Source organism: Castor canadensis, chromosome 3 (assembly GCF_047511655.1).
Source record: "Castor canadensis chromosome 3, mCasCan1.hap1v2, whole genome shotgun sequence".
NCBI lineage: Eukaryota > Metazoa > Chordata > Mammalia > Rodentia > Castoridae > Castor > Castor canadensis.
The window spans coordinates 121773715-121784502 of NC_133388.1; the positions used below are offsets into that span (position 1 = coordinate 121773715).

Consider the following 10788-nt stretch of genomic DNA (forward strand, 5'->3'; position numbering starts at 1 on the left):
GTGTAGTCCTAATTTATCATTTATAACAATGTACTCTGTGTTGGCAAGTAAAGTCGTTTTTTACAGACATCATCTGTACTATGCTTTTAATATATTTAATATCCAAAGAACTGTGAGTTTTCCTAACAAAAATAGACTTGCTGAAACCATGTAACTGCTTTGTTTTTAAGAAAGTATACAGAAATAACCTGTACTGGTAAGCTAGGCCATGTGTAATTTCTACCAACGGTTAAAAAATTGTAAGCAACACTAGATCCAGGCACCTTTATTAAATAACCTTTACAAGTTACTTGTAAATCCACTTTGGAAAACGTAACCTCCCTCCGTTTGATAAATATGTAAGCTTGTTATAAAAACAATGTAGAAATGTATAAATCAATTCACTTTAAGTCTCTGAAATAAGAACAGCTCTCACCCATGTCCAAAATTAAAATGATTCGACCAAATTATTTCCCTAATTCCTATGTCCTCGAATACACCCTTAATCTCCAGCCAAATCTGGGTTGTGGGGAAGACATTAACATAGTCCAGTACTAACACAGTCTCTTGAAGGGAGTACTAGTCTGTTCCTGCAAGCTCAATGAAGGCTGCGACCACCTCCTTCTGCGCCCAGTGCAATATCCAGAACGTCACATTTAGCATATAGTCCTTGCTTTACAGAGCAAGTCCCGGCGAAAGCATTACTTCCTCTTCTTCCCTCCTTGGGGCTGTACTCCCTTCCTTTTGCCTCCCAAGCCAGGCGGCCTGGAAGGCATCTTGCCTCCTGGGCCTCCCTTTCTTTTCCCTCCTTGGCTGGGCGGGCCGCCTTTCCTCTTGCCCCCAGGGCCCTGCCGCCCACCTTTCCTCTTGCCCTTCTGGCTCATTTGCCTCCTTTTGGCAGCCGCCTCCTGATCTTCCTCCCTCATCTGCTTATTGGTGGCCCTCGTCACGTCCAGCTGAGGCTTCTTGCTGTTCATGACTCGAAGAAGCTCCAGTTGGTTCTTTTTCTCGGCTGCAAAGTCCCCGAAAAGGGGCTGAAACTTCCTCTTCTTGCCGGAGCCCCGAGGCTCCTTCTCTTTGGGGAGGCGCTCCTGGAAGCGCCCCACGGAAGCGGTGGAGACCTTGGCCACTTGCATGGCGCGGCCCAGCTCCTCCTTACTCTGGTGTCCCGTAGGGTGCAAGCCGGCAGTGCTGGGCATTTGCACCTTGTGGGCGCGGGCCAGGTTACGCAGCCGGTTCAACTCGTTCTTGGCCACGCGTTCCTTTTTGGCCTGAATCCGCTTGGCGAACTGGTCTTCCATGGGGTCGGCGCCCCCAGGCACCTCTATCAGCCATTCCTTCGTGTCGTCCCGGGCGCGCTTGTAGCCCCAGCGGCGCCGCCACTGTCCGGTCACTTCGTCCCACACCAGATTGGTCTTCTTCTTGGGACGGATACCTTTGAGGCGCGCGAACTGCTGCCAGCGTGTAAGTGGTCGCGGTCGGGGCACGGGCTTCTCCCGCGGCAGGCGGGTGGTGGGCTCCGGCAGCCGCGCCACCAGCGCCTCCTCCACGCGCTCCGTAGGCAGTTGCCACATTTGGTTGATGAGCAGCTGCGTGTTGTCCCGAGCCAGGGCTCGCAAGTCGGCCTCCTGCGTGGGTCCTGCCCGCCGCAGCGTGGTCGGGGGGTTCCGATCTGAAGCCAGCAGATTGCCCAGGTCAAACTCCAGCTCAAGCTCCTTATGCACCGTGATGCACCGCAGCTTTTCTGCCTCGTCCTGCTCCGCCTTTACCAGCAGCGCCTCCACGCTCTGGCCCTCCATAGCTCCGGCTGAGCTTCCTCACTTTTTGGCTGCAGTTGAAGTTGCCTCTCAAGAGCTGCACCCAAAGACTCAGCACTGAAACCACGTGTGGAAGTCGGACACTCAATGCGGAAGAGAAAGATTCACTTCCGGGACACCCGGAACCGGCTCAAAATCCGGGTGACCGAAGTAAAAGCCAGCAGAGGGCGGCATTGGAGAGGTTATGGGCTTAGGGGCGGGACCTTCTGGCTCGAGCCGGATGTGGGCGGAGCTGGCCTGAGAGTACGGACAAGGAGTTCCAGGGCCTGGATGCGACTGCGACTCCCAGGATGCCGCGGGGCGGGGGAGGGGGTGGAGGAGAGGGGGTGTAGGGGTGGCGGTGTCCGGGTGGGCGCGGGCTCGTCACGTTGCTGGGGTTACGGATTGTGTAGGCTCCAGGTCGAGGGGTGTTACGGTTTCGGTGTAAGTGTATTGTAAATGAAGTGGCTTGATAAATTATTTCGCCAGTCATAACCCTTTCTCGATGACATCCCACAGATGTGCCTGTCATATGCCAGACGCTAGATGCAAAGATAACCGAGACCTTGGAAATTTACCATACAGTGTGATTAACTTTTTTTTTTTTTTCATTGCTGCAGATCAAACCCAGGGGCCTTGTACGTGCTAAGCAGGGGCTCCACCACTGAGCTGTATTCCCAGCCTAGTGTGATTGAATTTTCAATAGGAAGAACAACTGTGTAGGATTTAGCTCCTCTGTCACTCTTCTGAATTAGGGGAAAAAAAGTGTAGGAGTTGTTGGTTCTTTCTCACTGGATGAAATGCTATTTGGTTTGGTAGCAACCATTGTGAAACTGCTCATTAAGAAAAGTGAAACAGTAGGGAGATTCCTTTCCTCCAGACCCACTCCAAGGGGAAAAAAAGCAAAAAACAAAACAACAAGGATAAGAAGGCTAAAGATATAAAAGTAATACTTTTCATCTTCCCTTAATAGATAGGTGCTACTTTGGTCAGAACAACCTTTTTTTTTTTTTGATTATTTTGGAGATGGTGGTCTGGAGAACTGTTTGTCCCTGCTGGCCTTGAACTGTGACTCTCATGATCTCAGCCTCCTAGGTAGCTAGGTTTACAGGCATAAGCCACTGGAGCCTGGCTTAATTGCCTCTTTCTGATAGCAGAAATTGTTAAGGATATTCCAGCCATTCTTTAATTCTGTAGTGGATGTAGTTTTATTATTTTTTTGAGTATTTTTGTCTAGAAAATTTTATGTAGAACATTCAATGTGCTGGTAATTTAATAAAGCAGCAGAAAAGGGCCCTTACAACACTTACATTATTTCCGCGTAGCTCTTTCTTACTGACTCATAATTTTATTTTGGAAGTACTTCAGTGAAAAATTTAATTTTGAGAATTTCTTAATCATAGATAAAATTTGTGTTCAAGTGCTTCAGTTTTAGTCAGAACTTGTACTAAAAATCCTGTTATTTTAAAAAGAAAGAAGATATGGCAATAAGATTTTGTATAGCTGGTCTAGAAGCAGATGGAATAACTATCTAACATCGTACATTTATAGCAGTAAAAATTATGTTGGCTTTTTGTAACTGATGTAAGTTGTTTTGCTTTCTTTAAAAGACATTACGGTTTTTGCTTTCCAAAACTTGGTCAATGGGGGTTTCCACATGTGCCACGGATCTTATCCCTGCCTTTAATATGGTGTCACTGGTTGATGTTTCTTATTCATAAAACATCATTACCATGTCCTAAGAAAATGAGACTTGTGGTAACTTTTAGATTTTCACCTCTGAAAGGAGGCCAATATGTGAGTGAGAGATTTATGTATAAAGGAAAGCTGAAGTTCCAGAATTTTAGAGGCGTTTGCACTCAAAGTATCCAATAGCATAGGAAATTTAGATCTATTCATTAAACTGCTATTTTAATTTATAAAAGTAAAATTGCAATGATTAAGAAATTCTTCTACATTTTTCTTAATAAAATAGGAACTTTTTGTAAATTGTTTTAGAGTAGATTTAATCAAGATTAGGCAATTGAGTCCTGAATAGTTTCCCTGAAGGAAAGCAACCTTTTTGCCACACAGACTTTAATTTGTCTTTGTAATTATAGACCATGTATGAACACACCCTAGTCCTTTCGGAATAAAGTACCTGCTGATCAAATTTTTCTTCTAAATCCCACATGACAAATATTAAGACTACACAGGGCAGTTATGACTAAGCCTAATAAACATTAATTCTTAGTCCCTGTTAACCATAGAATGTTTCTAAAGATTAATTAACCTATTATGTTTCAGAACACATCTATGAAGAGTGAAAACAATGATAGGAAAAGTAAAACTATGACCACTTATGTGGAAAAATCTGTAGCCTATACTTTTCTTTTTCCAGGTGTCAAGCAAAAGACAAAGCCACCAAAAGAAAGAGCCTCTTGGTGGCAAGTCGGTGTCACTGTATTCTTGTCAGCATCCCTGGGCTCTGCAGTCTGATCTGGTCCGAGCCACTTGGTTATGTAGCAGGTCCAGTGGTTTGAAGCTGCGTACTTTCCCCAAGGACTGAATAGGGCTTACCATTTAGAATATGTAAATAATAACCTTGGCATTCCCCAATATTTATTTTCCTTTTTCATTATGTAAGACAGTGTACATTTCTAGCTGAGGAAGCTGACTTCTTATGGTGGGTTTTGGGTACCCTTCCTTTGAAAGCCTGTGGTCTTTACAGTTTAGGTCTCAGGCTTTAGCTTATTCATCTGGAAAATTAAAGTCTTTGACTAGTGACTTTTATAGTTCATCTCTGTGATATTTTACTTTTGTTAAAAACCTACATGAGGCACTGGTGTCTCATACCTGTAGACCTAGCTATTCAGGAGGTGGAGATAGGGAGGATCATGGTTGAGGGCCAGCCTGGGAAAAAAGTTAGTGAGACCCCACTGCAACAGACAAGCTGGGTGTGGTAACACACATCTGTAATCTAGTTACTCAGGAGGCATAAGTAGGAGTACTATGGTCTGAGGCCACCCTGGACAAAAAGCACAAGACCATATCTGAAAAATAACTAAAGCAAAAAAGGACTGGGAGCATGGTTGAAGTAGAGTGCCTGCCTAGCAAACATAAGGTCCTGAGTTCAAACTCCATACCGCTCCTTCCTCCCCACCCCCCCAAAAAAGCCATGCAGAGAATAATAAACTTACTGTCAGGTAGCAGTGTTAACGTGTTGTTTCCCACATGGCACTTTGAGAAAGGCCTTCACTTAGGCTCTCATTTATATTCAAGAGTCATCATTGTATTCTAGAGCCTTTCAGTGCTAATGTGAAAGGGAGGAGAGTGGAAAGGAGGTGTCACTGGGGATGATACTTTGAGATGTTGGAGGATTTGAAAGCAACCCTAGATTATATTTAAGTGATGATTTGGTTTTTTGTTTGTTTATTTTTGGAGACAGGTACTTGTATAGCCAGGCTAGCCTTGAACTTGTGATCCTTCTTCCTCAGCTTCCTGAGGGTGGGAAAACAGGCACTATAAAATCATAGAATCCCTTATCATCCTCTCTCTTCTCTTCATGAGAGTTTTTACTTTTCCCTCTCATAGATAAAAGTTGTTAACCCTTTCATACACACTGCTATATAAGAAAATACACACACATACATATAGTTTAAAAACAGGATGATATTCTTTAAGTTTTGTCTCATGATTTTCCTTTTTTAGTAATGAATATTAATTGGTATTGGTTAGGTTGAACCATAGTAACTTCATGCCGAATTATAGTGGCTTGAATATATAAAAATTATTTTTCATTCGTATTTCATGCATTGGTGGAGGGGGTATCTCTGCTCTTAGTCAGGGCCTATGCTGTTGAAGGTTTCATATCCTGTAATTGTACCATCCTTGTTTGCTTTCACAGGAGAAGTACAAGTAGAAAGAAGGACATTAGCTTTTTGCCTCTCAGCCCAGAAATGACACGTCACTTTCCCTCCATGCCCATTGGCCAGAACTAGTCATATGGACTTACCTAATTGCAAGAGGTATTAGAAACAAGAGTAAATGTAAGACACAGTATTAACTATCTCTGACAATGTCTTACAGCTATTTCAGTATCAACAGACATAAATCTACTAAGTGTTTAAGATAACTGCATAGCATTCTGTGATATGAACGTATCACAATTTAGTTAACTATCCCCATGGATGGACGTTAGAGACATCTCATTCTTATACTGTGTACATTCCTTTTTGTTTGTTTTTTTGTTTTTTGGTGGTACTGGGGTTTGAATTCAGGGCCTCACAGTAGCTAGGCAGGTGCTCTACCACTTGAGCCACTCTGCCAGCATACACTGTACATTCTTACACTGTTGCTTGAATATATTTGCATATATATATTTATACTTATATGGTATAGATTCTGAGTAATAGAATACCTGGATCAAAGGGTACCCACATATTTAGGTTTTTTGGGGAGGTTTGAACTTGTGCTTGCTAACCAGGTGATCTGTCATGTGAGCCATGTCCTAGCCCTTTTTTGATTTCATTATTTTTTCAGATACTCTTTGCCAGGGGTCAACTCCAACTGTGATCTTTCTACCTATGGCTCCCTGGTAGCTGGGATTACAGATGTGTAGACACTATGCCTGGCTCCCTTGTTTTTTTGTTTTGTGTTTCTTTTTTCAGTGCCAGGGATGGAATCCAGTGCCTTGTGCATGCTATACTGCTGAGCTACATTCCCAACCTCATGCAAAGTTCTCTTTTCTTTCTTTTTTTTTGTGTGTGGTGGTACTAGGGTTTGAACTGAGGGCCTCATGCTTGCTAGGCAGGTGCTCTACTACTTGAGCCATGCCCCCAGCTCTTTTTGCTTTAGTTATTTTTTTTTAAGTTTTAGCAAAGATTTATTTTAGTACAGGATAAAGTGAGAGGTTGGACAGGGAGAGAGAAAAACATTTCCTGCTCCACATACAGGAAATGGGAGTAAAGACTCCTGCTTTGATTACTTTTTTTCTTGTTTTATTATCATCATCATCATCATCATTTTTATCATTATTGTTGTTGTACTGGGGGTACATTGTGACCTTTATCAAAGTTCTTAGAATATATCATAGTTGAATTCACCCCTTCCATCATTCTCCTTATTTCCCTCCCCCCATTCCTGGGATCTTTTCAACAGGTCTCAATTTTCCATTTCCATACATGAGTACGTAATATTTCCACCACATTCACCCTCTACACCCTTTCTTCATATCCTCCCCACCCCACTGGAACCAATCCCCAAATAGGACCTGTTTTACCTTTCTGTTCTCTGTTTTTGAAAAAAGTCATTTTTGTTTGTTTAAGAGCTATACAGGGAGTTTCACTGTGACAGTTCCATGTACTGTATGTATTATATCCCAAATTGATTCATCCCCTCTATTTCTCTCCTTTTTACCTTAGTCCCCTTCTTATGGTGATTTCAACAGCTTTAAAAATTCTACATTATCTTTGAGGTAGGGTCTTGCTTTATGCCTGAGCCTGTGTGGACTATGATTGTATTTACACTTCTCATGTAGCTGGGATGACAGGTGCACCCCACCTCACTCAGCTTTTTTGGCTGTGCTGCCTTGAACCACAGTCCTCTTGATCTCTGCCTCCCAAGTAGCTAGGATTACAGACTCGAGCCTCTGCATCCAGCTCACATATAGTTTGATGTACACTCTAAAATTATCCTAAAGATCTGTACGAATTTATACTCTGACCAATTTTGGATAGTATCTTTTTCTTGTCAGTGCTGTGGCTAAAAAAATGGCCTCTCAATTTTTTAATTTGTATTTTTCTAGTTATTTGTGAAATTAACATCTTGTGGTGTATTAATTCTCTTCCTGTCTATATTCTTTGACTATGTTTCCAGGTTTTTTTCTTTTTTCTACTAATTTATGGAAGCTTTTATGAATATATGTGTTTTTATGTACATGGATGAATATGTGTATATATGTATAATATTTTCAGTTTGTGTATTATATTTTGACTTTATAGTAAAAATCAGTGAATAGTAATTATTAATTATAATTAAGTATAATTGCAAAAAGCATATTTATTGTCTTTATTAGTGATTTTTTTATCTTGTACAATACATCTTTTCTACTTTGAGATCATAGATGTATTTTCTTTTTTTTATTCATATTTGCATACAATGTTTGGGTCATTTCTATAGATGTATTTTCTTAGAAAATGTTTGAAGTTTTATCTTTATACATGAATGCATCTAGAACTGACTTGTGTTTGTAAGTTAAGGATCTAATTTTATTTCCTTTAATCATTTGTTTTATCACTACATTAAAGTCTATCCTTTCCCTCAGTAATCTACAGTGCCATCTCATCTGTATCACTGTGTCAGTACCCATATACTCAAACACACATTCTCTCTCTTTTGTGGTACTGGAGATTGAACTCAGGGCTGTGAGCTTACTAGGCAAGTATTCTACCACTTGAGCTATGACCCACTTCTATTGCTTTTAATTTGTTTTTCAGATAGTGTCTCATGCTAACTTTGCCCAGGCTGGTCTCAAACTGTGATCCTCCTACCTCTGTCTCTAAACTAATTGGGATTGGAGGCATGTGCTACCATGCCTGGCCTCCATACTATCTTAATTACTATATCTTCCTAATAAATTTTGCTGTTCACTCAAGAAAATCTGTTTTTCTTATTAGAAATACTTTTTCTTTTCTAACTTTGGACCTTTATTCTCTGATAAGCATTTTAATATTGGCTTAAGTTTCTGAAAGATCACTACTGAATTTTTTGGGGTTATCTGTATCAGTTTAGGAAGAAGTCATGACATCTCAATGTTATTGAAGCTTTCTAGATATTAATATGATGTATCCATGTAGGCTTTCTGTAATATCTTAATAATTCTCCATGAACATCTGCACAGATTTTTTTCTTATTTGCTAGTAGGTCCTCTAGATAATTTGTTTCTGTTATAGAAGATATCTTTTAATAGGTTATTTTTCAACTGTTGTTAGTGTGTAGAAGTATAATTGATTTTTAAATTTTGATTTTATACTCATCTGCCTTGCTAAACCCTCTTATTAGTTTTGATAACCTATTTTTATTATGTACAAAATACTATCATGTGTGAATGATTTTTGTTGTCATTGTTTCTTCCTTTCTAAACCTTATACTTTAAAAATATTCATTTTACTGTACTTGTTAGGCCCCCAAATTATGTTAGCATAATTTGAATATATGAATAACCAATGTGTCCTTGTCTTGTTTCTGAATTTCAGAGGGATACCATTTTGGTTTGTTTAGGGCCTTGTGCATGCTAGGCAAGTGCTGTACCTTTGAGTTACATCCTCAGCCCCAGAAAAACCCTCCTATAATAATAGAGAATGATGTTTACTACAGTTGACTCTTGGTATCTGTGGATGTGTGGTTCCAAAAAGACCACTATGAGGATAAACCACGAATGCTCAGGGTGCATAGAGTTCAGTGATGTATGGCAGATGTTTGATTTGTTTTTCTAATAACACCATCCAACGTCTACTAAACACATGCTGTATTTCAACAAAAATCAAACCTTTTCAATTTATCACTTAAATTAAGCACATTACATGCCCCTTTTGGCTGGATTTAGTTTTACCTTGCTTTTTGGGCACCACTTGCTTTTTAGAGGCACATTTTACTAAATTATGTTCAGGGAAACACTCAGCAGACCACACAACAGTCTCAACACAATTGACAATAACACAGGACTGACCGAGAGCTTCTCCACATCAACAGAGCTGCATAATGCACATGTGGGGATTGAACATTTTTGTTTTTGAAATTTTCTTTTAATTTTTTATGCATTTTTTGACACTGCTTGGTCAAAACTGTGTGTACTAAGTCCATGAATAAGGTCCATGTATAGGTTTGTGGTAGATGCACTATTTAAGGTGAGAAAATTCTTGAGTCACTCCACCAGCCCTTTTTGTGTTGCTTAGGCTGTCCTCAAACTGTGATCCTCCTAATCTCTGCCTCCTGAGTAGCTAGGATTACAGGGCCACTGGTGCTCAGTTTAAGGTGAGAAAAATCTATTTAATTCTCAGTTTGCATAGTCTTAAAATAGTGAATTAGTATTAAATACTATTAAATCTTTTCTAAATAAATTAAAGCTATTATGTGGTATTTCCTCTTTTAATCTGTTAATGTGGTAAATTACATGTATATTTCCACACTTCATGGGTAGGCATTCTGGGATAACCCCAGTTTGATCCTGATGTATTGTCTTTTCTTATGCTTTAGATTTAATTTGCTAACATTTTGTTTGCGTTCCTGCATCTGCATTCATGGGTATGGTGGACCTGTACTTTTTCTTTTTTGTACTTTCCTTGTGTAATTTGGGTATCAGTGCTATAGTAACATCATTGGATAGATTGGGGATGGTAGGCCTCTGCTCTCTGTGGGAATTTGTGTACAATTGGGTCATCTAATTACCTGAAAATTTGGTAGCATTCACCTATTTATAGCATATTCTGGGCTTGGCATTTACTTTGTGAAGAGATTTTTAAGTTCTGATTCTGTTTTAAAGATAAAGTCATTTAACTTTCCAAAAATTATGGTAAAATATATCTTCTTAGGAATTTGTGTATTTCTTCCAACTTTTCAAGTTTATTGGTATAAAATTTTAATAGCGTCTTTTTCTTTGTGTGTGTGTGTCTGCCTTGTGTATGGTAAACATGCACTGTACCACTGAGCTACTCTTTTTTTTTTTCTTTTATTATTCATATGTGCATACAAGGCTTGGTTCATTTCTCCCCCCTGCCCCCACCCCCTCCCTTACCACCCACTCCACCCCCTCCCTCTCCCCCTACCCCCTCAATACCCAACAGAAACTATTTTGCCCTTATTTCTAATTTTATTGTAGAGAGAGTATAAGCAATAACAGGAAGGGACAAGTGTTTTTGCTGGTTGAGATAAGGATAGCTAAACAGGGTATTGACTCACATTGATTTCCTGTGCATGGGTGTTACCTTCTAGGTACCCTTTTCTCTAGTACCTGTTCCCCTTTTCCTGTTGGCCT

General features: G+C 40.2%; 1 protein-coding gene across 1 annotated transcript; it reads right to left on the reverse strand.

Moving 5' to 3' along the window:
• Nucleotides 1-250: 250 nt before the first annotated feature.
• On the reverse strand, nt 251-1903 carry Rrs1 (ribosome biogenesis regulator 1 homolog). The gene has a single exon (XM_020158783.2). The coding sequence runs from the start codon at nt 1776-1778 to the stop codon at nt 681-683; it is 1098 nt and encodes a 365-aa protein (XP_020014372.1). The 5' UTR covers nt 1779-1903; the 3' UTR covers nt 251-680.
• Nucleotides 1904-10788: the final 8885 nt, after the last annotated feature.

What these genes read in the sequence shown, in the direction of transcription:
- Rrs1 (XM_020158783.2), bottom strand. Translation starts at nt 1,778, where the DNA reads ATGGAGGGCCAGAGCGTGGAGGCGCTGCTGGTAAAGGCGGAGCAGGAC.